At 43.9% G+C, this 27,352-nt stretch overlaps 1 protein-coding gene across 1 annotated transcript in view; it reads right to left on the minus strand.

The window, feature by feature from the left end:
• Positions 1-3,283: 3,283 nt before the first annotated feature.
• ABTB2 (ankyrin repeat and BTB domain containing 2) overlaps positions 3,284-27,352 on the minus strand; it is a 141,015-nt gene continuing 116,946 nt past the window's right edge. Inside the window, exons 5-17 of the mRNA XM_082761993.1 lie at positions 22,518-22,683; positions 19,030-19,119; positions 18,441-18,542; positions 16,730-16,826; positions 15,415-15,550; positions 13,338-13,564; positions 12,440-12,618; positions 11,288-11,393; positions 11,076-11,178; positions 10,307-10,397; positions 8,424-8,492; positions 7,395-7,508; positions 3,284-6,035 (exon numbers count right to left, since the gene is read on the minus strand). Coding sequence (XP_082618119.1) covers positions 5,838-6,035; positions 7,395-7,508; positions 8,424-8,492; positions 10,307-10,397; positions 11,076-11,178; positions 11,288-11,393; positions 12,440-12,618; positions 13,338-13,564; positions 15,415-15,550; positions 16,730-16,826; positions 18,441-18,542; positions 19,030-19,119; positions 22,518-22,683 — 1,678 coding nt within the window. The 3' untranslated portion in view covers positions 3,284-5,837. The remainder of the gene's footprint in view (positions 6,036-7,394; positions 7,509-8,423; positions 8,493-10,306; positions 10,398-11,075; positions 11,179-11,287; positions 11,394-12,439; positions 12,619-13,337; positions 13,565-15,414; positions 15,551-16,729; positions 16,827-18,440; positions 18,543-19,029; positions 19,120-22,517; positions 22,684-27,352) is intronic.

A 27,352-nucleotide genomic window follows, 5' to 3' on the forward strand; every position in this document is an offset into this window, starting at 1 on the left:
GTGCTTTTTCTGCAAAAAAAATCTGCAAACCATTGCTACTAAGTAGTGTGAAGTAAAATAGGAAGCTGGCATCTTCCCCACTCAATTTGGAAGCATTTGTGTTACGTAGGAGGTGATCAATGAACATAACTATGTAGTCTGGCAAAAATTCTTGTAAATTATCTGTAAATCAGTGTGGAAGGTAGTGGGCAAAACTAAACTGGGTTCTTCAAGCAAATCAGGATTTTGATATTTGGCTGACATCTTCATTGAGCTGCCTCTGCTGCTTTCTGTCTGTAATAGACTGTAGCAATTTCTGCTTTGTTATCTGTGAACTCAGTGTCCTTTAGTTGTAGTAAAAGACTTGAAGGATTTGAGCTTCGTGTTTATACTTGTACTTCTTAGGCATTATTAATGACTGTGCCCCTCCATTCCAGAGTGGGAGTTTGTTTAAACAGAATTTTGCTACTTCTACAGAAAATGTATGTATTCAGAGTTGAACCATTCTTTGTCAAGTTTTCCGTGTATGTTTTATGATTTCTGGCAGCTTTTTGGATTCCTCTGTCTGTTGATTGCCCTTTGAAGAGCAAAATGGAAAAAAGCCCACAAATACTAAAATAAGTGAGGGAGGTGGATATATATATATATATTTATTTTTAATATGTCTGTGCTTTAGATCAGTCAGGTTGTGTTAAAATTCCATCTAGAGTAAGGGCTAGTTGAATGCAGTCCAACCACAAGGCAGGAACACGTGTCTGTCCATAGCCAGCAGCACACTAAGAGCGTCGCAAAACGTGAGCTGAGAAGAGAGTGGGTTCTGCATCTTTAGATTTTAGGGTCTTTTGTGTGTTATTTGATATAAGTTTCCCTATGGTGAGCTGGTTCCTGTTTATTGTGTATGCAGGATCCCCTACAGAGGGGGCTGTGTATACTTGGTCTGGTGTACTGCTGATCGCAGTGCGTGCATTCATCCAAAGGCAAAGCCAGCTCGGCTTCCTATTCAGTGGGACAGCTCTTTGCCCAACCCAGTAACCAGATGCAGTAGTGTTTCAGGCCTGTTTCTAACCCACAAAGTCAGCTTACAGCCTTTTTCAGTGCTCCTGGGTTGCTGATCTAGTGCCTGTCACGTTGCTGCGCGTTCACTCTCCTCTCCTGTGCCCAGTGAGCTTGTCTGCCTGCAGTGACCGAGTGCTGCGGCTAATTGGAGGCAAATCGGGAAGCCGTGTATAGCTGAGCAGCTCCCTGCAGGTGGTGGGTAGATGTGACCTAGTTGTCAGTGGAATCATCCTGCTTGCTCGGAGACCCGTGAGCTATTTTGACAGCTGGAGGGGGCTGACCTCCGAGAGGTACCTGGGAGGAAGAGAACCAGTGGTGCTGAGGATCCGTACTGCTGCAGCAGGCTCTGTGTGCAGGGGGAGGTTTGCCTGCCACAGCTGTGGTGAGGTGCGGGGGGGCTGTCCGGAGAGGGTGAAAAAACAACCTCTAGTTGGTGTGCTGGGTATGCAAAGGCTGAGGAGGGAGAGAGGCGGTGAAAGGCACCGGCAGCTTTCTCATGGCTGAGCTGAAAGTGGAGTGCTGTGTGAAGTCCTGGCTAGTGAGCTGCCCGTCCAGTGGGCTTTTGGGAAGCAAAGAGCTTTGACTATGCACTCCCGCTGAACAGTTTTGAAGTGGCTTGCTTGTTTTCAAGTTATGACCAGTAGGAAAACAGACAGCACTGGCACTGACTCTAGCTCTGGGACTGGGCCAATCTGAGTTGCTGTGGTTAAGGCCTTTTTCCCTGCCATGCTGCAATTTTCATCATGCAACAGAAGCTTTTTTTGTGACCCCCTCTTTTGCTTGGGCAAATAGTGCTGTGAGGGCAATTTCTATTTTCTTTGCTGTACACTAATGGATCCCTTATACTCAAAACCTCCTGGGGAGCTGAGTCTAGCTTCTGAGTCCTCTTTCTCTGCTACAAGCAGCGGTGACAGCAGCTTGCTGCCCCGCTTCCTCAAGGGAGTCGCCTCTCTCCTTTTTCCTCTGGTGTCTCCCTGGTGGTCCCTGTTATGGCAGGTGCAGGAAGCACCGTCTGGCTGCTTGGGCAGCATTTGGTGAGGGCAAAGGGCCAGTTGGTAGCAGCACTACTTTAGCTGGTGCTTGCCTGCTGTGCAAAGGCTTATTGTAAAGCAATAAGGTTTTACTTTAGTCTGAAAGTCATTGCGCATGATCAGGCAGATGTGTAAACTCTGCTTCCTCAACTCCATGAAGTTATTGTAATAATGAGCAGCAGTTTTGTGCTTCCCAAAGCAAACTCTGCTACGTTACTTTCTAGGACTGCGAGGGAGGGGCAGTCCTGCATAAAATGGAGGTGGTGTGCAACTAGTTTCATGACAAATTTCTATTTAATCTACTTTTTAGACGGAAAGTGCTCCAAAGGGAATCCTAGGTCTTTGTTTGTATTCCATGATTCTTGAGAACAAGTCAATGTTTGTACTGGTTGGTTTCCAAGCATGCTGGTGTAATGGTACAACACAAGAGGAAAGCACCCCTCATGTATCAGTCCCAGCAGACTTCTTTCAGGTCATGTAAATCAAATGCTAAGAAGGGCTCATGAAGCTAATTTATTGTAGAGCTGGATTTCAAGTTTCGCTGCACCGGGGAGGTATGCCGCACAGTTCCCTTTGTTCCCATGTACAAAGGTGGGAAAGTGAAGGAACGAAACAACCACGAGTAGACTCTGGGCAGCCAGGTACAGGTTCTGGCTGTATTAATGGCTTCCTCTGAAATGGTCAGAATTAGCATCCTAAGAAACCAAGTATTTGAGTCTTCCTGTAGAGATGCACTAAATCCAGAGTTACAGTTCAGGCATTATTCCCAAACTCTGTAGGGGTCTGAAAGATTTATGGGGTAAACTTAAGAGGGGAAAAAAAAATAGTTATTTCTGGGTCAAATTCTTGCCCTGTCAGCAAAAAGAAACATCTATTTGTCTGACCTCATAGATAAGTAAATGCCCTTGCTCTTTACAGCCTGATTTGAGTGGACCGCTTTCTGATAAGCATGATAACAAGGAAGAGATGAGACCATAAATGGGTCTAGCAGCTTTCTGTTCAGGTTTCCCATGTCCTGGCATTACTGAAGTCACTGGCTTTATTAACCAAGGATAGGGGGTGAAACACATGCAGCTGTGGCTGCCTCCGTACCCTCCTCTTGGGGAGAGCTGTGCGCCTCTGGTGTGCGATGGTCACCGTGAGTTCTGAAGGGCTTCCTATGACATTGCACGCCTGACTGCGTGTGGTTGCTAGCATGCTCCTTTGCGAAGCAGCAGGCAGGGTGCTCCAGCCACTGCCACTTCAGCCCTCTGGGGTCTGTGGTGGCTGAAAAGGAAGCCCCAGAGAGGGCGTCTGCATGCGTGAGGGACTGAGTCAGGTGTTTGTTCTGAGGACTGTGTGGATACCTCCATGCTAACTAACAGTCATCTTAGCCTTATTGTGTGTCTGTGCTGAACAGGGGAAGAATCCTAGAATTGGGATTTTTCTCTGCTGCTTTTTGGTGAAAGGCAGGCAAACTTGTGTTCTCCGTAGCTGAAGTGTAGTAAGTTAAGCTGATTAGTTCAAAAAATGCTTGAGCCCAGGAAAGGGAAATAAATGCCTCTTTATCCCTTGCTTTAAAGCATAATATGAGGTACATATACCAGAGCAATATAGGATGGTAAAACTGCAAGCATCTTTTCCACAGAAGTTTTTAAATGTGGTTTTCTCATTGTTAGAGAAGCGGAATAAATAACAGCAGCTGTGTTTTTTAAAATTACGTTGTTAATAAAATCCTGGTACATTTACATAAATGACAACATTAATGTACAATTAACAAAGCATTGTAATATTACAGCAACAAAGGAGGACCTACATTTTTGTACAGATAGCTGGAGCAGCTACTTGAAAATACCTTCCAAGATAATAGAGCCTTTTGTGGTATTTTTCAGGCAGACCAGTGATAATCTTGAAACATCTCTATGGCTTTCTGATAATAAATAGGGTTATTGAAGCTGGTGATCTTCAAAAGTGGATACGTACCTAAAACACACATTGGAGTGTGCTCTGACCAAGGTGTCTGTCAGATTACTGATCCTAGAGGAGTCATTCTTTGCTTTGCATGCAGTTTGCCTCTGATGCAAAGCAGCGATGTCACATTCTGGTGAATTTGTTGGGGATTCTGTAGTTCATTTTCCTTCACTTCATCCAGTTAAACTACCTCTATGCCTTGCATTGGAGATTGTGCCCAGCTGAGCCTATTTCTTCCAGTGTGTTTAGTTACAATACTAACGGTTGAATTCCTAAGAAGCAGTAGTTTCCCAAATGAAAACTTTTCTTCCTCTTCCCTTTTACCCATCTGTAACCAATGAAGGCATCTCAGCACATGCTTTTGGGGGGTGCTTACAAAGATTGATGGGAATGGCTGATGGTCTTTAAAGCTATTGGTGAGAACAAGGTGTGTGGTAAATGTATAAAATAACTAACTAGCTTCCTAAGGTTGGGCTTTTTTAAGAAAAGGAAAAAAAATAAGTTGCCTCAGACAAAACTGTATCTTGAACTATCTATCTGCTTTTAGTTCTCTAAGTCAGCTAGGAGAAGGTCTTTAAAGAGTCCTTCTTTAACAGAAACATGGCTGCTGCAAGCAAAGGAACAATGTGAATCTTGAGTGTTCAAGTTGAGACATCTTGTTTTGGTGCCGCAGCCTGGGTCTCGGACTGCAGCCTACCTCTAGGCAGCAGGCGGCCGTACGCGGTCTCCCCTGAGGTAGCCTATCTGTGGAAACATCACTGCATGGAGAGAGACTAGAGGTCAGGGCTTGTGCTCCCAACTAACTCCAGAGCGAACAAAGTAGCAAGCTGTATGTTTCTCATGGTCTTAGGGAGACTTTTATTGCTATTTATGCAATTGGACAGTTTTTCAGCATAGTGATAGCTCCTACTACACCTGAGTCTTTTAGCAAGCATCTCTTAAGATGTCAGGTCTCACAGATAATGTTCACAATCTTTTTTTCTTTTTTTTTAAGGTAAAAGTGACTTGGACTATCAAACCTTTATAGTGAAAGGGTAGGCAGTATTTTTCTTTCCTCAGACTGGATCCAGATTAAACAACTAGCACAGTGAAACCATATTAAAAAAAAATAAAGTTTTCTCCCCACCGTGCCCCAGCTCAGTTCTTCTTACTAGGCATAAAGAGTGAGTAATTCCAGAGTTAGTATTAGTTTCTACACAGCCTCATACATCTACAAAATCTCTCTCTCAAGGTGCAAACAGTTGAGGGGAAAATTTATGCTGGAGTCTCTTGCCATGAGCGGAAACTGGTGTTTATTACTGCAGTGAAGTAGTCTGTGTACACCAGCTTCTGTGTTCAGACAGATGACTTGTTGAATGGGCAGTGGTCCATAGGATCAGCACACTCCTTCTATGCAGCCTTTTTACAAGTAAAACATGAATGCGTATGAACTAGGTGGCCGTTACGGTGTGCAGACAGACACTTAAGACTACATATTAGGTGTTAGCTCTAGGTAAATTGCCTCACTTCTCTACAGCCCCACGATGTGCTTTGTGTGAATGGCAGTGTTGATCTCTTCGGTTCGGGTCTTCGCTTGCATCCTCCGTTCTTGTTTGTGCTGCCTGTGACAGTGTTATTCTCCGACAGTAGTAGCACAGAGAAGCCAGCTCCCCGCCGTCAGTGGGACAAGGCGCAGTACCCTTGCTGGCGGGGTATCTGTTGTAGGGGACTTCCAGCAAGAACTGATGACTCCAGAAGGCAAACAGGAAAGCCACGGCTTTGCCCGGTGGTGCACCCCAGTGTGGTTTGAACCAGTGCTTCTGCCGCTGCCTTGTTCTTGCCTCACACCCTCGAGGTGACGTACACCGAGTGCAGGCGGCCAGCCAGGGCTGTCTGCAAGTCCCGCAGAGGGTCCAAGCCTTGCACTTTGCTGTTCCTGCTGTAGATCAGCTGTTTGAATGAGTCCTGTTCTAGAAGAGAGCTCATGTGTTTGAGGAAGAAGCCTTCACAGAAAGAGGCTAGCTCAGGTGCATTGTGAATCTGCAGAAGAGAGTAAGATCAATTAGCTTTTTCTGTATGGCATCGACCTAAAGGACATGCCTGGGCCTCAGACAGAAAAAGGACAGTGATAACTGTGGAAAAGCACGAGGGTAGCACTGGTGGTGGCTGGTAATTTCTTTTGATGCTTTTTGCAGGCACAGGTGTGAGCAGAGAGGCATTCAAGCTTTTTTAATTTCTTCCCCTGATGGCCTGCTGTTGGCAGAGCCGCTCGCCTGCAGTCCAGTCTCTTCCTCTTAAAGGAAGAGAGCAGCTGGCTGATGAAGTGGCCAAGATACCTGTTTTGCTGTGCAGGCAGGGAGCTCGTGCTGCAACATAAAATTATGTGCTGCCAGATGGCGCACACAACTCATGGCAACAGGAATACGGCTCCTAGGATGCGAGTCTGACTGCTACAAAAAGGAGCTGAATGCAGGAGAGTGGGGGTAAACGTGCTGGGGGGGATTCGGCAGTGATCCGGTTCCCTTTGCTTCAGAACCTCTGGGGGAAGCTCAGTAATAGGAGAAAGATGAAACTTAGCTTCAGTATTTAGGAGCGCTGTGCACACACAGGTTCTGGGAGCTTTGTGCAAATGGTGATTTAATAAATAGTACTGAAGACCAGGTGATGAGAATGCTCCTTTCTATCTATTGCATATGGTTACATTTTAGGTCCTCGAACAGACCAGCCTGAGTTCCACAGAAAACATGGCCTGGCATGAGAGTCAGGAATCAAAAAAGATCAGTGTACCACTATGTGCAGAGTAAATATGCACATCGCTATTAGGTCATCTTTCTGCTCACCTTTTAAGGGGTCTGACCCTACATCTATCAAACTCCCAGGAATGGCAGACTATTTCCTTTAAGATTTTATTAATAATTTGGGTTAGGTTATTTGATATAGAGGTGAATATCTGTGTCACAACACAGCTGCTATTAGTTCTGGAGCTGTAAAATATGCGCTTTAGCGGTAGGAGTGCTGGGAAAGGGTTTGCTACTTAATTGCTGTACTGTGATCAAGTGCCCCTACTGCTCTGATAATTTGAATCTCTTGGGATTTGCTGGATGATGATGATGCTGTGTCAGCCAGCTAAGACCTCTCTACCTGCTCTGTAGGGTTCTCTCATCAATTTCATGCGTGACTGCTTTAGACAGAAGAACATACTGGTGCTGTGTAGGACTGCAGAGGCTGGAACCTTTCTATCTGAAAGTAGATCATCTCACTCGTGGCTGTGGTTGGGGCAGAGTTACCAGCATAGCAGGGATGCGCTCTACGCCCATTGTGTTTGGTTACCAAAATGAGGCTGCAGAAACACGCATGCTGCTTCATTGTGATGCTTAAATGAGACAGTTTGGCACATACCTTTGCATATTTATAGATGTTAACAGAGTTCTCCATGCTGATCGTCTGGGCACAGAGGATTTCACAGTGTCTCTGGAGGCCATCCAGTTGAAACAGGCTGGCAGCCGACAGCAGCTATTAGGACAAGAGAGGAGCTATTTGAGATCATGAGCCTTGAAAGGTTTACGGAGGGGAGACAGAACTGATGATTTCCTTTCTGAGTGGTCTGTGACTCCCTGGTTCAGCAGCTAATCCTTGTGAAGGAGCAGAAAGGCCGCTAGATGCCCAGCAATGGGCAGAACTCCACACTGAGCAAAGGCGTGCTTCTCCTGAAGGAGTGCATCTGTACTACTTTTTGTCCCTATGACAAAGGAGAACTAGACTGCTAAAAGCGTGCTTTCCTCAAAAGAAAACAAAGCAAACAAACAACAAAAAAAACTAATAACCAGTTAAGCGTACTCTTTAGCAGCAAGCTTTAATCCCACCAGACTGCTCATGACTGAACAGCATTACTGTAAGGGGATCTGTCTGTAATGCGAACTTGCTCCTAGCCTAGTCTTTGCTGTACCATTGTCAGCTGTGCAGAAGTGCAGCTTGAAATCAGCAGTCTGTCCATGATCTCTAGCCTCCTCGTGTTTGGCCTGCTGTGAGCACTGGGACTATCAGATCAGCTGCACTTTCTCTGTGCCACACCCTCCCCCCAACCCCCTCACCCCCCCCCCCAAAAAAAAAAATAATAGTGTACGACCTTATGGCTTCCTTCTCCCAGAAAAGAGAGGACAGACAAAGGAAGCTTCCACCCATCTCTGAGTACCAAAAGCACTTTAAGTGATGTGTTGTGTGTTCTTTTTTTTTTTTTTTTCCCCAGCGTATCATGGACATAATTTAATCAGTAGTTTTTAGTTCCAAGCAACTGTTTTGAAACTTTGAACTCTTTTTAAAGTGTTAAGTATACTCCTGGATTGAAAGTGTGTTGTTAGCTCCCAGATTTTTCCTTTCAAACCATTGACACCCCAGTGCACTTAGCAAGACTGAGAAGAAAACACTCACCTCTAAGATATCAGTGGTGGGAATTTCCATAGATTCTGTTCCTCCATAGTACAAATACTGCATCAGCATCTGAAATGGGAAGAAGGCCAGGCATGAGGCAGTTATCGCTGAAGTCACAAGGGGCTGTGAATGACTGCGCTCCCCTTCCTGCGCAGACAGGAATCGCATGGCTTGCTGGCTGTTGCCTCCACTTCTGGCTCTTTTCTAGTGTTGCAAATCTGCTGCTTTCTAATACCCCTTTCTTCCTTGGTCTTTGAAAAAGGCCCTGGTGAGGATTTTAGGCTGAGAGGGTGACAGTGTGTCTCTGAGCAACATGAATGTACTTGCAAAAACGTTCTTTGGATCCTGGTTTGTAAAGCCTTGCAGGCTGGTCACACACAGAGCTGCCAGCTAGCTGGAGCACTCTGACTGCCATGCCATGAGCATGTGTGTCAGGGACCTCCCAGCCACTTGCCTCCCCTGCTGTGCTTGTAATCAGCTTCCAGGCCTCCCCCTCTCCCCACCAGGGCCAGAGGAAAAAGACTAATTGTTTGCAGGGAGAGAGTCAGTTTTGGCTCTTTGATCTACATGTGCGCACCCCCAGCTAAACAATTACTCTTATCTGGGGAATGGCGTGATTTGGTATTGGAAAGTGAAGTCACTCCAGTGTCCTGGGTGTAGTGGAGAAGAGGTATGGAGACTATGCACTGTGCGCTTGTACCAGCAGTGGTAGCAAAATTAAGATTGTACTTCTAAATTTTTTTACTTGAGTAACGGAAGTACAGGGAAGGAAAGCTGCTTTCCAGCAGAGCCCTGAGCAGAACCTAGGTCTCCAGTGGCTCAGTTCACTTCCTCCTCCTCTGCGTGCTGTAACTGAAGTTGCTGTAGAATGCCATAACCTCCTTAACTTGCCTGCTTTTAATTACCATCAAATTGTCTAATTCCATGAAGTATTTCACTGGTTTACTTTTTAAATTTGTTGCACTGTCCAGTGAAGCAAAAGTTTATCTTCAAAAACTTTTTGATATAAAAAAATGTAAGGAGGCTTGTTTAGTTATACTTACTTACATTTTCTTTCTTTTGTCATGGCCTGAGCTGCAGAGTTTGTGTGTCTCTCACCCAGCACAAAACTTGTATAGCCCCTTCGAAGTAGGACAAAGATATTTTACCAGACCACTTCCATTTCCTCTATCCAAGATGCCACTACTGCTGACCAAGAGCTTTGTATGCATCACAGAGAAAAAGGAAAATTCTCAACCCTACAGTGAAACAGTTACACAACCTGTTCTGCACTTTGGATTTCCCTGTTCTGTACCTTTCTTCTGAATTTGAAATGCAGACCTGGAAAGCCGGAATAACTTAACTGACATGTTTCACAAACTTGTTTTTTTTCCCTGGGTGTGTGCTAAGTAACCTACCATCTCTTCATCATGAATGAAACTCCCTTAGGTCTGTTAAATACAGAAATGTCATAAAAGCAAAGTGAAATTCTCAATCTTGAGCCTTTCTTGAAAGGGGCACACCACTGACTTCTGATAATCTGATTTGAATTAGTATGAAGCCTGGCAATCCACCTGTTTAAGTAAGTTTACTTTTTGGTTAACAGAGTGTGAAATTGTGCCTGGGAACATCTTAAAAGTACAAAATTACTTTAAGTAGAAGATTTGCTTCTCTTGCTTTATGGAAGAGTCAATTGCCTAGTAAGATGACAAAAAGATATAGGGTGGAAGGTTGTTCCTAGCTGAAAAGCTTTGACAGAGATCAGAAGACACCTGAAATACAGACAGGTAGAAATTAAACCTGTCTCTAGCTGTAAATTACCTCTGATATTAAGCCTTGGTCCTCTCATCTTCAAATTATGTAAGAAGATGAACAGTAAAGAAGAGGGAGGGTAAGCTACATACCTTGAAAATGTTGTATTTCATATCGCTAATTTCAACAGTCTTGCTGCCATGGCTGTCATGTTCCGTTTTATTGGTCATTAGGGTCTTAAACCTGAGAATAGTTTTAACAGAATTCTTTATTAGTACTTTGCAAACTCATTGCCTATTGCCAAACAACTTAAGTAAGGTGAAAATAAAGATCCTTCTCTGTTATTGTTTGTAAACAGACAACTGAAACATTTCTTTCTATCTAATGACAATTACTTTGGAACTTCAGGGACAAATTAACCTGGAAATTGCTGGAGTCTGACTCAATCCCATGTTATAATTGTGGAAAACACTGTTACTTTACCAGGAACAGAGAAAGAAAGTAAATAACTACACATGTACCAGGTCAGGGGTGAAATCTCCAGGAAATGGGGAGCAATTACAGCTCCAGCTAGCAAACTGACCAGGAGAATGGAGAAGTTGTTGAATGGCTGGCTATGTGCATTCCAGCTACTGCACAGGTTCTTAGGGACAATTGCTGGTCAATTTATGTCAATAAAGCCCTGGGTATCTTTAATATATACTAAGAGTGGCTCAAAAAACTCATCTGTACTCTCTGCTCTTAAGATTAGCAAAGATGGTTTGGCCTGATCCTGCAGACCTGAATTACAGTCCGTACGTAGTCCTAGTGTTAGCAGCTGCTTTGCTACAGTGCGTGATTCAGAGCTAGTCACACAAATAAGGGAGTAAAGGGCCAAACCTTCCTCTACCAAAACGTACTGAGCTGTGGAAAGTGACTCACCTGTTAGATGCAGTAACCAGCAGGACTTTGTGTGCATAAAATAGCTTTCCTTCTACTAAGAAAGTTACATCAGACATTTCTTTATTGTTGAGAAAGTGAGGATCTGTTAAGGTAAGAAAAGAAAATGAGGGTGATTGGTTTTTGAAATTATGGATGCTTTTTTAAAAAAAAAAAAAATAGCAAAAGCTTTGCTGTTCAGGTGAGCATCTTACCAAGGCGTGCTGGCAGTGTCTTTCGGATTTCAGGAATACTGGGTATAGGACTGCTGCCATAGCAATGGGTGAAGATGGACGCAAGCTGCTGATTGATGGAATCATTCTGTAAGGAGGACAGAACAGGTATCATCAATTGGCACTTTGCTCTGAGCAGGTTTCAAACATACTGTAACAGTTCACTTGAGGTTTATAGCAACAGTACCCTAACAAGAACAACCTCAGAACAGAGGGACTAGCACAATCTAACACAAGTATGCTCTGATAGACACCGCAGTAACAGTTTACAGGCCACACTGCTGAGAAGAAGGGTAGCCCTGTCAGCAAAAGCTCATATTTCCACATGCTCTGTAACAGGTAAGCCCAGAAGCACGTTCTCAGCAACATTTGATTTATGGTGCCAGTTCATTGTCAGATATTGAGTTCTGGTTCCTAGTTTGCAATTGTTTTTCGTTAGCCAGATATACCTCTTGCTTTAAATTAAAATTATAGTTACGATGTATGTTGTAATGACCAATTATGGAGGCATCAGGGCAGTATATACGCCTCAGCATCCCCCTCTGTGCATTTTGAATGCGTCCTTTCCAGTCAGAAAGCAGGCACCCCCCTTCTTGTAATACAAAGGGCAACAGCCTCTTGAAACATGGTAGAAACAGGATGAACTTATCTGGAACACGGGACAGCTAAATTACAGACCATGGATAAATACATCCTATGCATGCCTTGAAAAGCAATGAAAAAAGAGTCCTAGGCAACCTTTAAATAAGAGAGAAAAGTAGAAAGAAAATGTTGCTGAACAAAAGCATTGTTCAGAAAGCTCCTGGAAGATACTATTGAAATAACCTGACTTGTCCAGTACTGCATTGATAATGATTCTTGTTGTAGTCACATTGTTTCAAAAAACAGTTACTGAACTAGACTTGAACAGAATAGAACACTTCTATTGAAATTAATACCTATATTCTGAGGGCTGCTTGTATGATTCTCTCTGCTATATGTGAATTTAGATGGATGCTGTCAGGGCCATCATACCATAGCTTACAGGGACGTTGCATACATGTTCGTTTGTTTTTGGTGTGCCCTGGCTTACACAATAGCAAAAGACATGGCTGGACTGCTCAGTTTTGATACTGTTACCAAAGTTATGATTACTTTGCTGGTTTTGAGGATATCAAACATGAGCTGCAACCCTTCATTAACCAGTTCTTCATTGTAGTCTTCTTCTTTAATGGTGACAAATTCCCGTAAGAGGGTCTGTACAACCGAGTAGCGAGACTGGTAGAAGGTTGTGCGTAGGGACTCGATCCACACATGGAGCTTCCATGGGACTCCTGCAGCCATAACGGAAAGAAAGATGATGAACACAGAAGTGAGTGAGTAGACACCTCTGTTAGTAGATACTAGCGCCTAGCAGCACTGAAGTAGAGCGTTACTTATTTCTTTACAGTAGATGCATTAAAGGTGACTGAGCAGGGTCACTGACAGGTTAAGTGACTTGTCTACAACAGCAGAGGACTGGTACCAGGACCACAAGCTAGAACTTGCTGCTGATCGTTAAGGGCCAGAGACTCCCTGTTGTATATTCAGCTTCATCAATAGTCAGAGCCACAAGTCAATTTGAATGGAACTTGTATGAATACCTAACCCTGCACAAAGTGTGAGGTCTCTTCTCCTAGTTGCCAGTAACAGTCTAGACACACGAACTTCAAAGCTTCTCTTTCCTACCTTTAGATCAAATCTGCTCTTTCAGTTTAAACCACTTAATCTCTGATGTTATCTTTGTTTTTGAGACTGGTCTCTCTAACACAGACTATCTGATGAAGGGATGTGCCTCTTGCTTTTGGTTATCGGAAACTGAGGGTCCAGCCAAAAATGATGGACAAACACTTAAAAATTTAAATTACATATAGCTGTTTCTTCCCATAAACTTAAGGTAGATCTGCAGTTGGGGTTATAGACTAAATGTAATGGACAAAGGAAAAAAGCTTTTCATTCCCTGAATGTGAGAACAACACTTTAAAAAATAGTAATAATAAAGAAAACCCCTTACCAAGTGCCCTGAGCTCCATGGTGATGTCTACGTAGCCGTGCTCAGCACTGTAGTACATGGCCTCCTGCAGGGCCTTCATTCTGGTTTTGCATAGCCTGACTTGTCCCTCGTTGGAGCTGCCCTGGCTGGAGGTATCGCTCTCCACCCCCTCAGCTAAAATCTCCTCCAGTGAGAGGACATCTCCCTTCAGTTGCTGGGGCTGGGTCAGGAGCTTGCGCAGAACATTCCTGAGGAAGAAAAAGTATCATTTATGAATAAATGGAATGGCAATAATTCAGGCAGGACTGTGGTGATTTAAGTTTAGAGGTCTAGCTTAGCAAATAATTTCCTTCCCAAAGAGTCGGGGTTTGACAGACATGTGGCAGATACAGAGATGCTTTAAGGTGCTTGTCCTTCCCCATCCCTCCAGCTAGAAATTGATGCCCTGGAAGCAAGGACAAAAGAATGCAATATGCTCTTGTACCTTAGCAGAAACAGGGCATGTTTCAGAGCACTGGGGGCAAACTGATTTTTATTGCAGTCTATACTTTGGAACACGTATAGAAGAAGCGCACTTCCTTCTGCCAGCTCTAAGTGTGGTAACATCCTAAGGCCTGAAGTAAGAATTACCAAAGACTGTCTGGTAGAACCCTTGCTGTTTCCCCAAATGACCATCTTCAAGCACTGTTCCTTTAGTCAGACTTGTTTCCTGTATCAGTAAATAGAAACCATAAAAAATGATCGTTCTGCATCGCTAAATCCAGAGAGAATTTTCTGGTTTGGAATTTCACACAGCAGTTGCAAGAAGGAGGCTTTCTTGTGTCCAAACAGTCACTTTAGAAAGCTTGCATCATTGGTCTTCCTACAGACAGCTGGAGCCATCTGCAACAGACATTCCCCATCCCAGGGAGTCCACCAGAAATACTCGGCTGTGACACTGAACTGCCGCTAGCTGGTGCTCTCTTTGCACCCACGTTACTCCATAGGGCTAAAACTGGCTAATTTTGTGCTTTACATCACCTTCCCCTACCTGACAGGAGAATAAGCCTTGGCTTTCAGTTTGCGTGGTTGGAAGTCCCAGCGGATTGTGGGAGCGGAACGGGGCTGGGAACAGAGTGGTGTTTGTGGAGTTCTCCACTGTAAATAACAGCATTCGGCTGTTCCAGCTTCACTGAGTTTGGGCCTCATTTGAACTGGAGATGTTTTTGCTGCTGTAGCCAGATGTGTGCTGTACCTGGAGGTGCAGTTTTGGCACTACGGCAAAGCACATCTGTGCACAAGCAAGATAGCTGCTATTTAGCCTGTTGCTAGAAAAGCAGGCTGTAATGCTGCGAGACCCTCTGGATATCACGTACCCCAGCTACATGGGCGGTTTGGGCCTGTTTTAATTGGCTCATTGTGCTGACATTTTTTCCAGGAACAAAAGGATTTCTCGATGAGTTTTTAAGTAATGTCTTATTTCTAAACAACCACCCTGCAAAGCAGGGGTTGAAAGCCCAGTCTAGTTTTTCAGTGTTTAAAATGACTGATCTCTTGGTTGGTTATCCAGAAACCAGAGATGCAGCCAACTGAAATCTGTAGTAGTTTATTTTTCCCACCTCCTTAACGTGATTAGGTTCTGTCTTAGCATGTGAACTGCTATTTTATGTTTCTAACCAGCCCATAAGTGGAACTCACATTGCCACAAAGATAGTCCAGCAAATGAGTGAAAAAGCAAACAAAAACATTTCTTTTGCATTTTGTGCTTTTGACTAAGATGTAGTCCCTTTTTTCAAAGTTATTGTTACTAAAAAATGAAAATCTTGCATACTTTTTTTCCCTCAAAGTGATATAACAGAAAGCATCTACCAGTTTAAAGATTCATTCAGTTCCCCCAAATGCTCACAACCAGTACTATCTACATCAGAATCAGAATAACCTGAGATACTGACCTGCCCAAGAAAAAAAATGGTTGCTATCAGCAGAGCCTTAATACCATCTTCTGAACTGCACGCCCAGGGATTAGTGCATAAGACACGCAATACAAAGTCAGGTAGGAATACCTACAGTGCGTTAGCCTTAGGCAAAACCACTCTTCTGAGCATGAATGGAGCTTTACCTGTGCCCGTGCGCAGCTGAATGACTGAAACAATTCATGTCTTCGTGAAGCGATGAAGACATACTGTTGACTTCCAGCATGCTCAGGAGGGGATCAGCACCCCTGCTTAGTAATAAGCTGACCAACTCGTAGTTCCCTAGGAAACAATTGACAGAAATACAGTGGTGACTTTCAGCATAACATGGGACTGTTAGCAGGCAGGCTGTACTAGCAACTTCTGTGCTGACAGCTAGTGCTTTCAGAGCATCCTGCAAGCATGCGTTAGGCTTCATAGCATCTCTGAGAGGGAGAAACAGTCACAAAGCAGCCAACCTATGTAAGAGTGCACAGCTAGCTACAGGTAGGAAGAGAAATTGGTCTGGTGCTTTCAGTACGCACAAGCAGAGTCTCAGCTGTTCAGTTGCTGGTGGGTGAGCTTAACAGAGAAGGTCAGAAGGCAGCTGCTGTATGCTGCACTTGCTGACCACAGCTTCTATAAAATCACCTTGCAGACAAGATGTGTTGGTGCAGTTCACATTCAGCTGGGCCTCTTTTCCACTGTTTTCATTATAGTAGTGAGTGGTGGCAAGAGACCTAGCACAATGTGTATCTGTCGCTGGGAAGGGAAGAGGCCATTTTTTTTTATCCCTTCAGTAAAGCTCGGAGCAGAGTAAAGCAGAGACTCATCTTCATGAAGACACAAAGATGAAGCAGAAAAAAAAAGGCTAGAAGTGTTGAAAAACAACAGGTACTTTTAGGCTAGCACAGACTTGTTCATAGAATGCTAAACTTCTCTTATGACAGCAAAGTAGAAGAAATGTAGAATTTTACATTTAATAAATTAATAAAACAAATTTATATAAAAGCTATTCTTTCCCTAGGCTGAATTTAAACTTGTTGATTTTTGCATCTGGAAGTTATTTGGTCAGAGACATGCCTAGGCTAGACAGTAGCTGTTTTATCTTTCTTGACAGTGCCCTGTGCAAAGGAGTTGTTTTAGCTTTACTGTGGAGGCCACTGGCAGGAGATGAGTGTTGGCACTACTGGCAAAAGCAGACAGTCGTTCAGTGCCCATCAGCTCCTGCATGCAATAACTGCTGTTAATCAATGCCAGTGCCAACCCAGGCTGGGTTTCTACTGGTGGTTTATAAATTAAAAAAATGCTGGCTCTTTAGTATCCAGCTCGTGGATACTGAACTTGATATCTTTACTGTATCCACAGTACTTTCAAAATGCAGTGAATCCTAACATTTTACAGATACCTGACCCACGCATCAATCAGTTGTGGTTCTGTGGTAGCAGAAGATGGAGTGTGCTGAGGTTGTGCATAACTTACCTGCTGCTGAAGCCAGTTGGAGCGGGGTCTCAGCATAGTTGTCTTCTCCACTGTTGACAGCAGAGCCCTCAACATGGGCACCAGCATCCAAGAGCAGCTGCAACAGACACATTAAAGACAAGGAGTTGAGAAAAGAACAATTTAGGAAGACTTAACAGAAGAGGCTGTGTGTAAGAAAAGAACACCAGTAAATTCATAATGAAGAGTGCATGCATGCAAAAGGAACATCTCAAAGGCTAAAGCAAAGTGTTGATTGCAAGGCAAGTTTCTCATGCATTTCTTTAATCAGCCTAGGGCTAAAGCCTCTGCTTGAATGTCAGTTTAGAGACTTCTCATTTTCTGTTGTTTTACTGTACTTTGAATTGTGAGTTTATGCTGGGAAAAAAATCTCATCTGGCAGCTTGAGGAATATATTTTTTCTTTTTTTTAAATCTCATTTATGAATCTGGATTTGCTATTGTAATTTCCCAGCTCCAAAGAGCTCTGCAATCAGAGCTTCTCTTGAGCGCAGGGAGTCCATCATTTGGCTTCATGCTGTGTGCAGGAAACAGCGCACACCTTCAGGGAGTTAGCCCTGGAGGCCAAACATCCCCCTTGGTCTCTCGGCCCCATGGAGCCTGCATAAGGAGGCCCTGGCAGCCTCAGTGAGTTGCCACACACAGAACCGGCTTTCTTTGAACACAACGAGCTACTCACAAGGGCAATTACACATCTCCCAGATGCAGGGGAGAAGGCTACACGGCGGTGAGATCTCTCACGGCTGAGCAGTGCGGGCAGCCAGCAGCAGGGCACCCAGACAGCACTGCTTCCCCATGCGGCCCCGTGGGTGCCGTCCCTCTCCCCTGGCAGCAAAGATGAGCGCTGGGCTCCTGCCTGCGGCAGAGGCTCTTCCACTGAGGGTGGGTCCAGATGGCTGTTGTGTAACACTGTCATGACTGAACAGCTTCAGCCATCCCCGGTTGACAGTGGCCTCGGCACTAACAGCACATACATTCACACTGATTTTAAACCTGTTCGTAGAGCTTGACAGCTGCCCACGGGCTGGTTTGTTTCTCTTGAGATGCCAACTACTCCATGCAATGACCACAGGGCAGACCTTAACTGCAAAGGTAATTTCATACACAGATTCCAGAAAGCATCATCTACCCTTTAAGGAATGGTTGCCAAATGAGATTTTTTTTTTTGTAATCTTTATAAGTTTTAAACAAAATAAGAGAAACAAACACTGTGGGTATGCAGTCCAGCAGGAGCTTTGATATACCTGGCTACATCTCCTGGGAGAATCACTCTTACCACACCTGTAAATTAAGGCTGTCCAACCTTTGTAATACCAAAGGCTGTACTGGCAATTTGCCAGGTGGGATCTAATCTTTGTAATTATTTACAAACATACACAAACAAAAAATGACTGTATGCAACCTCTATTTGCTTACATCTTTTTTTTTTTCTCTTTAAGCAGAAGGCAAATTAAATTAGCAGCTGCTGACTACCTGCTGTGATTAGTTTTGAGATCCCCTTGAAGTTTAGGTAGGATTTCTGGTATTTCATACTGTTCTGCTACTCCCTGCATTAATTGCATAGAAAAGGGAGTGGGGCAGATACTCGAGCCACCTGGCAGTGAGGGTGCTGCTCAGCACTCAGCTCAGTGCTGCCCGCCAGTCCCTCAGTGTCTGCCTTAATGGTTCCCGACCGGAGGATCTCCGCAGCTTACCTGCACAACCGAAATGTGCCCATGTAGTACAGCAAAGGTGAGAGCAGTCCAGTGCCGGCTGTCAGGATGGACTGAAGGGTAGCGCGGAGAGGTGCTGGGAACCTGGGCAAAGGAAACCAGGTAGTTATTAACCATTGCAGCATATCTTAAGACTTCTATGTAACTGGCTTTTCCCTTTGTAAATGACAGCCCCAGGGAATGGTACCTAATGTCATTTAGAAAATGCTGCCAGCGCTGCTCACTCCGTCCAGTCCCCTGGGCCTTTTTAATGGGCTCGCTGGTTTCTCCTAGTGGCAGCTCTTTCAGAAAGGAAGCCCCTTTACCCGCACCGTGCCTATTAGGCTTGCCAATGCCAATCATAATTGCAGCCACTGAGCGCTCCAAGATATCTTGACATTTTTTCTCCCCCTCCTAAATCCCTGAAGCAGTGATTTATGAAAGAAATGCCTTGCTTTGAGTCCAATGTAAGAGCTTCCAGAAGGGAAGACTTCAGTTGCTACAAGAGATTTCATAGTGATTTCTTAGCTGCTCTTGTTAATTTACAGATCAAGAATGAATAATTTTGGGGAGAGTTTCCTCCATTACTTACTGGGATGTCTAAATTTGCTCCGGCATCTATAAGCATTTGGACCATAGCTTCATCTCCAGCAGCACAGGCGTACATTAGCGGGGTCATACCCTTCAGGAAAAGAAAAAAAAACGTTACCTTTCTATACCTTGCAACAGTGAATCTGTCATGGACACTGAGTTTGAATCTCACAGTGTGTATGTGTGTGCAGGCATGTGTAGGGACAGCACACGCACATGTTGAAAACATTTTGGTTTCTGTGTAGAGCTGGCACAGGAAAGCAATGTGGACAAAAAATCAGGGGACAAGACTGAAAGAATACAAAAGGATCACTGAAAATCCCAGCCATGTATTGTCCACAATTCTTGAGCTTTCCAGAGGCTGCCAAAAAAGAAATAGCATTTCTTGGATCATTTGTAGCTAGATGAACTGAAAGCAGAAAACAACACAAAAGTATGCAGATGAATTTATTTGGCAACATATCCCCATTGCTAAAATCCTATTTGCCACAATATTTCAGCATTTCAATCCCATAAATCTGCCTCTCTCTTTCTACTTAACCAACAAACTGTGACGGCTCAGAGATGAATTATGAGAGAAATGAGCCTTACTTACAGAGCTAATTTCAGGAGTAGCCAAGGACAGAAAGGAAACAGCCTAGTAAAATTCATTCCTGCTCACATCCTACAGCATTTCTCTTTGCCTAATTACTTTGTTTGAATTTTTCACAGGTAGCATTTCTGCAGTGCATTGTGTATAATATAACTGCACGAACTGAATGAATAATACAGCTTTGTCTTTAGACAGCCACGTATCATAAAATAGAAGTAAAGTTCACAGAAAGGAGTTCTGGTCCTGTATCTGCAAAGGCATCTTTTCAGAACAGCCTCAATTCCTATCCTCCTGCACCTGAGACAGCCGTATGCACTTGCAAAGATATTTCAGGGGTGGGAGGGTGGGTGGGTTTGGTTTTCTGGGGCTGTGAGAGGGAGACCAGCTCTAATATAGACAGGTAACATGAGAATCCTAAACTTGAGTCTGCAGGCACAAGCCCGTACTTGCTGCCACGGTCAGGGTTCTAAAGCTACCAGGTTAACATAGATGCATTTTTTTCCCCTCCTCCAATATCAGCTTTGCATCCCCTGCTTGCCAGTCAGTATTCATAGGGAAGAAGAGATTGTTTTCCTAACCCTTCAGATTGCATGAAACCAGGGAGCTGCTTCATACCAGCTAGAAGCGAATACAAGGAAGGTCCTGCTCCAAGTTCAGGTTTCTGAAGCTGTTCAGAGTTCTCTCTCTCTTGAAATTTGTGTACACACACAGATGTGTAGAAATGGGTCTGAACACAGACCTTAATGCTGGATATACTCACAGTCTGGGAGCGATCAAAACCTGAACCTGGATATAAAGGCTATATGCTAAATTAGTCCAACAATTCCACTTGTAGGATTTGCAAAAAACCTTTTGCTGTAGTTGCCACACAAGAGGCAGTCACACCTGTTTGCAGTGACTCAGTGCTGCCTGCTTACCGTGCACTGTTTGAAAAAGACTCATTGTGACCAAAGGAAATCAAAATACATCAACTGAGTTTACCAGGTGCCAGTGTCCAATGTTTTATCCTACAACGGGACATATAGACCTGCTTTCTATTGCTGTGCCTACATCAGTTATCCCTGAATCGGGCATACTGGCATTACAGGAAGGGGAAAACAAGCTAGCTGCAAAGTTCAGATGGGGTTTCATATTCCAGTTACGTCAGAGTTCACTGCTAAGAGTCTGGATTTAATTCTCTGTGCTTGGTAGTGTGATGGAGGTTGCTTCGGAATCACTGATGGGGAGAATTTCAGAGCAACTCTGTCTCCAAAGAGAAGTGTGTTGCCCTCCTTGATCGCTACCAACACGCTGTTTTGAAACATGGGAGCAGCACTCTGCAAAGGCAACGGAGCGGCCGGTGTTGTACGACCCCCCTTTTCACAGTAGGACTGGCTAGAAGAAGACAGCAGAATGATAACAAGACCATAAATAAGTGACACAAGTGATAAATAAGGTCCTCAACCTTTCCAGCGAGTTGCCTACAACGCAGGGTCCTTATGCATAAAAAAGTGAAACAGCTGGCTTACTGTAGACAAGTAAAAAATGTCCCTCAGTGAGAACTGATTGGCTTGGCACCAGTGCCAGGATTCTAAGGTGCACAGTGCAAAATACCAGAGCAAGAACACAGCAGTTCTGCTTTTGGCAGAACAAAAGTCCTTAGGTCTACATAAGCCAAAACTGCAAAACTTAAGAAAAAAAAAAAATAAAGGAAGTAAGTGGCAGACTTACTTTATTCATAATATAAATCTGCCACCAGTGTCACTTCAATAAAGTCAATGTCAAGGGCACCTGTGAGTGCCCTACCTCTGTGACCACAAAACTCGTTATATGGGGTATGTAAATAAGGCAACTATGTACCTAAATGGAAGCTTGTGCAGGAGCAATTCTGATCGTATTTGCATACATATTTCTACCTCCTTTTAAATTGCAGGATGGTAGAAAGAACCATGGAAGATGTGCCAATTTCAGAATTTGGTCTGAAATGTCACAGCACTAAAGCACAGTATCACACAGCCTATGAGAAAACCTCTCTACTTGAACGTAAATTCTTCCTCCTGATAAATATCCTATTGTTTCTGAGACATGACAGCTCATTCTCGTTGCTGTGACAGCTATAACGAGTGTTTATTTGGGGGAGGTGTTTTTTATTATTTTTTTTTTTTTTTAGTTAAAAGCTAATTCAATGCATTGAATTATGCCCCAGAGAACAGACTCTGCTGTTACTTGATGGGACTGACAGCAGAAGCAGCCAAAGACTTACCAGACTACGAAGTCCCCATACTTAAATCTAGCTGAGCAGGGAACACGTAAAAACAAACAAAAAAAAGACACATCGGCACACTGAGCTTTCAGCAAAGCTAATCCCAATGGATACCAATGCCACTGGGGTTCTCTGTGCTGTTTCCTATACCAAACTGTACCGAGAACACACAATTCACTTCACATGGGCAACCTGAAAGCCATCAGACAGCAACACCTTTTGGTCGCTCATCACTGACCCAGACAGGATTTCAGCTGTTGAACCAGAAGAGAGTGTCACTGGCAAAAACCACTTTGTTTTGACATAGTCTCAGCATTAAGACAACATCAGACTTTCCATTTGCAGCCAGCATATTAACCTGTCTTCCATCAGTGTCTGAGACAGGCCATCCAAGGAACAGCCCTGCATTCCAGCTGATAAAGAAACAATTCACTCTAGGCTTTGACTGGCTTTTCAGGAGGTGGCATGAGGGGGGACTTACTTTTTTTTTTTTTTCTTTTAAGAGGTACATTCTCAGAATAAAACACCAGATAGACTTAGAAAAGACACTAAGAGGCAACCAATGCTTAAGATTTCGCACATTGACTTGCTACACAGAAAGGAAAACGCAATTTGGTCATGCAAAGAATTTTTTGTGTGTGTGCGTGTGGCATACCTGATCATCCATGGTGTTAACTCCATCGGGTCCTAGCGCATCTATGGCTTGATTGATCAGATCTGTCCTTCCGCAGTTTAACATTCGGAAACCCAGATCCTGCTGGAATTTTTCGGTAGCAGCCTTAGCATCCAGTCTCCGGAAGGAACTAAAGCAGCATTCAGGTCTGTAAAGGATAAAATAATTTCTGGCTTTTGGTCTTTTTTTTTTTTTTTTTTTCCATGTCTCTCTCCCTGTCTCAGAAATCAGGCTTATTTAATGCCATAGTTTTTACCTAGTGTATACTTTCCCCACTGTGTAATCATTTCTGAAAAATCTGTCTATCTTCAATCATATTGGAGATAGAAGTTTTTGTTCTTAAAGACAGTAAATTCATGTAAATACTGAGAGAAGAGAGATGAGGCCAAGCAGAGGAACTTCACTGGTGCCCTTAAAGGCAGAAAGAAATCCTTATTCCTTGCCACTTGGCCCATCACTACAAGGGTAGCTCTGGACCAGGCACTGCTCGTGCCACAAATTCATCAGCAGAACAGCAAAGAGATGCCAGGATATGCCCGTTCTGAAATGGGCACTGAACACCCACGGCTTCTACAGCAGTGAGGTTGGCGTGGTGGGAGAAGGGTCACGGGATGCACACCTGCAGCAACCAGATTTCATCAATTCTGCTTCTTGTGATAAATAATTTTTTTTTTTAATAATTAGCTATACATCATTTGTGATATCACATTGTATATCATATCATGTAAATCATATATATCACATCGTAGTCCATCAAACATACACAAAAACATTCTAAGAAGGACAAAGGTAGAAAGAAGGTGTACATATACATAAAATATCAGTCAGCTGATAGTACCAGGATGAAACAGCTATGTTGTCTGACTACCAGACTATTATTTTAAAATAAAAGATATTTCTAAAATAAGATAATGATCCTTATTCCTCAGTTTCTTTTCTGGAGAAAAAAAAAATCAAATTCAAAATCAAAAACAAACCAAACAACCAAAAAGTCAAATCAAAATTACTCTCAACTCTCTTCCAATGCCTCAAAGGAAGTACGCTAACATTTCTATGAGTTTCTATTAAATCCTTATCCTCTAGCTGACTATCAAACAACCTTTATCTCATTTGGAAGGAGTTCAGAGATTACTGTAAATCATCTGGTTATCTGCTGAGAGACTTCTGAATTCCAAACCTGGAGATCTATCTCCCTTGCTGAAGAAACTTTCCCAAATTGGAGGCGTTTCCTATCTCAGCTGAGCGTTGATATGGCCAGCCCTTTGATGTTATTTCAGGGTGAGTGCCTCCTCTACTCGTTGTCTGGTTTTCAGCACAGGCTCTTGTGCGAACTCTCAGCGAGTGCAGTATTAGCCTGCCAAGTTCCTTTGAAAAATGAGACTCTTTCAACAGGGCTAACCTCTTCTGGAAACTTTGTATGGCCTGCCAGATAAGTAAAACACTCATCACTTCACTTAGAAGACTCAGGATGAATCTTATGCAAGTATTAATTCAGCTGGTCATTTTGTATGCTTCTGAACTTGCATTGATGACAAATGGTGACCAGATGCAACGAACAATATGCTGAGTTAACAAAACTCACTCCCAGCCTGGTGACCGGTCACACTGCACATGGGAAACCAGCATCTCACCGCAGCTGCTCTCAGAGAGGAACTACACCAGGGTGCAATTTGGGGAACAGTCAGCAGGGAAGCAGAGTGACAGCCCTGGAGTCACCAGCTCTTTGGAGATGCATCTGTGAGCAAATGTAGCTCCCAGGCAGCTGAGTGCAAGTATTTGATGGGAAGACAAGATCTCTGAAGCACCCAGGTACTAGCTTAGGACGCACAGAGCACAAGATGACAGGAAGGTAAGGCTTACTGTTAGACATGCACAGGTTCTCAAGCTAAGCTCACCAATTAATAGTCTCGTTCTGTCAAGGTAATTGGTACAGTATCACAATGCTACAATATTTTATAATTACGATACCATAGCTGTATTATAATAATCATAATTCTAATGCAAACAAGTGAAATAGAAAGACTTTATAAACTTGAAAGCCGTTGAACCTCAGAAAATAAATGAAGTTCTTAAAGAGATGGTACCTGTCTGTGCACACTGTTTCTGTTTTACTAACAGGCGCGATTCCACTCAGTGCTATTTACACACACTGGTGGAGCAGGGGGACATTTCACTGCTGAGCCCTGCTGAGCGAGCAGCAAAACAAAGCAGTTGCTTGGAGCTACCAGAGAGACAGGGCAAAAAGGTGGGCTGTAGTGCTTGGCGGCCTGGAGCTGCCAGCAGGCAGCTGCAGGCAGGCAAGTTCAGGTGCAGGAATTTGAAGTTCTGTGGGCTTTACTCCTGGGGCACAGCCTATGCAAAACTTCCCAGCACAAGTTTACTACACGCTTGCTGTTCTGCAGTAGTTGCTCTTGACAGCGTGCTCGTCTACAATCGAGGCAAAATCGCTTTTTATTTTAGAGTGTGATAAAAGTTAGAGCATCCTCCATGAGCCAGCGGGAAAGAGCTCACAGATGCACCACTGCTGTGCAGCAGCTGTACCCACAGCAGGTTTTCCATGCGTGAGTTGTTATCCTGTGGAGGAGAGAGGCAAACCCTTGCATGCTTCCTAGGGTAAAGCCTGTGCTCAAGCAGCTGCCCAGATGGCAGCTCCCAAGTGCTCTGAGCTGTGCCTGGGGATAAGTGGAGAACTGAAGCTGGACTGAGGAACCTGGGGGTGGCGCAGAGCCCAGATTGCAGTGAAGGGAAGGGGGCTGAGGTCTCAGTTTGGGACAGGATGGCTCAAAGAGGTAGGAGCAAGGAGCCCGGTGTGCTCCTTGGTCTTCACAAATGAGTTGCTCCACGCAGGGAAGCTATTGGTAGTGAGTGATTTAAGTTTGGCCTGCAGAGAGGAAACGATACAAAAAATAGTGTATGATAAAAGCAATATTAAAATTATATTTAAGTAGGTGGAAAAGAAACAAAGCTCTCTGCAATCTAGCATTTCCCCACTTACATTATTATTTAACCAGTAATAGGTGAGTACAGAAGATGTTTATAAATCATGTGGCAAACAAATTGAGAGCACCATATTTGAAGGCTTTATCCACTCAGACACAAACAGTAGCTCAGGATAACCATGCTGCCCAAGCAGTCTGTGTCAGAGAAGAGATATTAGAGGTCGACATTTCAGGTTATCCTAACTGCACTTTGTTCTTCTGCACAGCTTCTCTTTCAGGGATTTCAACATTCCCTATCTGATGCATTGCTGCTGCAAGGAACTATCACTACAGGACTTTGAGGCTGTGTGTCATAAAGAAAAGCTATTTGCAATTTGCCTGTTGCCACACAGCTAGCCAGGGATAAATTTGGCTTCCGTTCCAAGATTTCCTTTCCCTTAAAAGTGTTGTAATTGCTAGATACAGATGACTGCTTTACAAGATGATATAACAGGCACTTGCAAATGAGGCGCATCTCTCTCCTCATATTTTTTCTGTTAGTTTAATTCTTTCATGCAGCAGAAAGACAATGTTTTTTATCTCATGCCACACATCACAGAACTTCCTTAGGCCTCCCTCTGAAAATAATACTCAGGCAAGACAGTTCAGAACAAAGATCTGACCAAGCTTAACTTGATCAACGAAGTTAAGCAAGGCCATCTTTCCTTTTAGCTCGTATCAGAAGCAAAAACCAAAACCCAAATCCCTGCCTTCTTTTTTCTCTTTCCCCCTCCCCTCTTTTTTAAGGTAAATGCATCTTTTTTAAGGTATATGATCTATAAATTAAGGGACCACCTGTGTTCTGTATGCTTATGTGCACAAAAAGAAGCGCAGAGATAGAGTGGAAGGTGTGGATTCAGTTTTGAAAGGCAGCGTCTTTATAAAGGTGAGATCAAAAGAAAAATTATGGAACTGATTGGAAGTGCTTGTAATGAGTTTAGTTTTCTGTGGTCCTGTTCAACAGAGAATTTCAAAGGTTTTGGCAAGAACTAGGCACGTATGTAACATTAGCTTAGCCCATATTAACTGGCACCTACCATCCACACATAAACCTGAGCAACTCGTGCTTTACTTGACACTGAGCACACGTATACTGGCAGAGTAAAAGGAAAAGAAACGTGCTACAGGCTCCTGGCCTAAGTGCACAATTCACGCTTTGTGGACACGAAGCCCAGCTGCTTCCTTGCAGTTCACAGAGTTCCCACGGATCATCTGTTTAAGTTGGCTTTTAAAAAGACTGGCAGCACTGTCAGCCAGGTGCCACATCTGAGGAGAAAGGCGGCAAGTGGCAGCTGAGAACAGGACCAGGAGTCGGCTGCGGCCGAGGAAACATTCGGAGAGCCGCTCCTTCCTGCCACTCGGCCCTGAGGTACCAGCTCCCAGCAGAGACCCAGCGGGTCCGCAGCGCTTTGAGCTCATCCACCTGGCTGACCTGACGGGAGCAGCACGGGCAGCTACAGGGCAGATGTGGCGTCAAAGGGCACCACCTTGTAGCTTCCATAGCTGTGTCGCTTTGTCCCTTTAAAGTGCAGCTACATGGAACAGTCTTAGCCTGAATTATCATATCTGGCAGAGTCAGAAATAGCAGACATGCCACAAATGAGCTTGGAGCAGAGTTCAGTCATCTAATTGCACCAGCATACTTGCCAACTAATTTAGCTTTGCATTAGGTTTTGTGGCTAAGTAGTATCCCTCATTTCACAAATGGGGAGACAGAGATGTAGCAAAAAGCAAGAGCCTTCTTGGCTGCCAGGAGGTAAAGTAAAAAGCAACAAAAACAGATGGAGGACTCCTGATTAAAAGCCTCTCGTTGCTTCTCTTGTTCATGAAAAAGTATTC

The sequence above is a fragment of the Aythya marila genome, assembly GCF_965140915.1.
Source record: "Aythya marila genome assembly, chromosome: 5".
Taxonomy (NCBI): Eukaryota; Metazoa; Chordata; class Aves; order Anseriformes; family Anatidae; genus Aythya; species Aythya marila.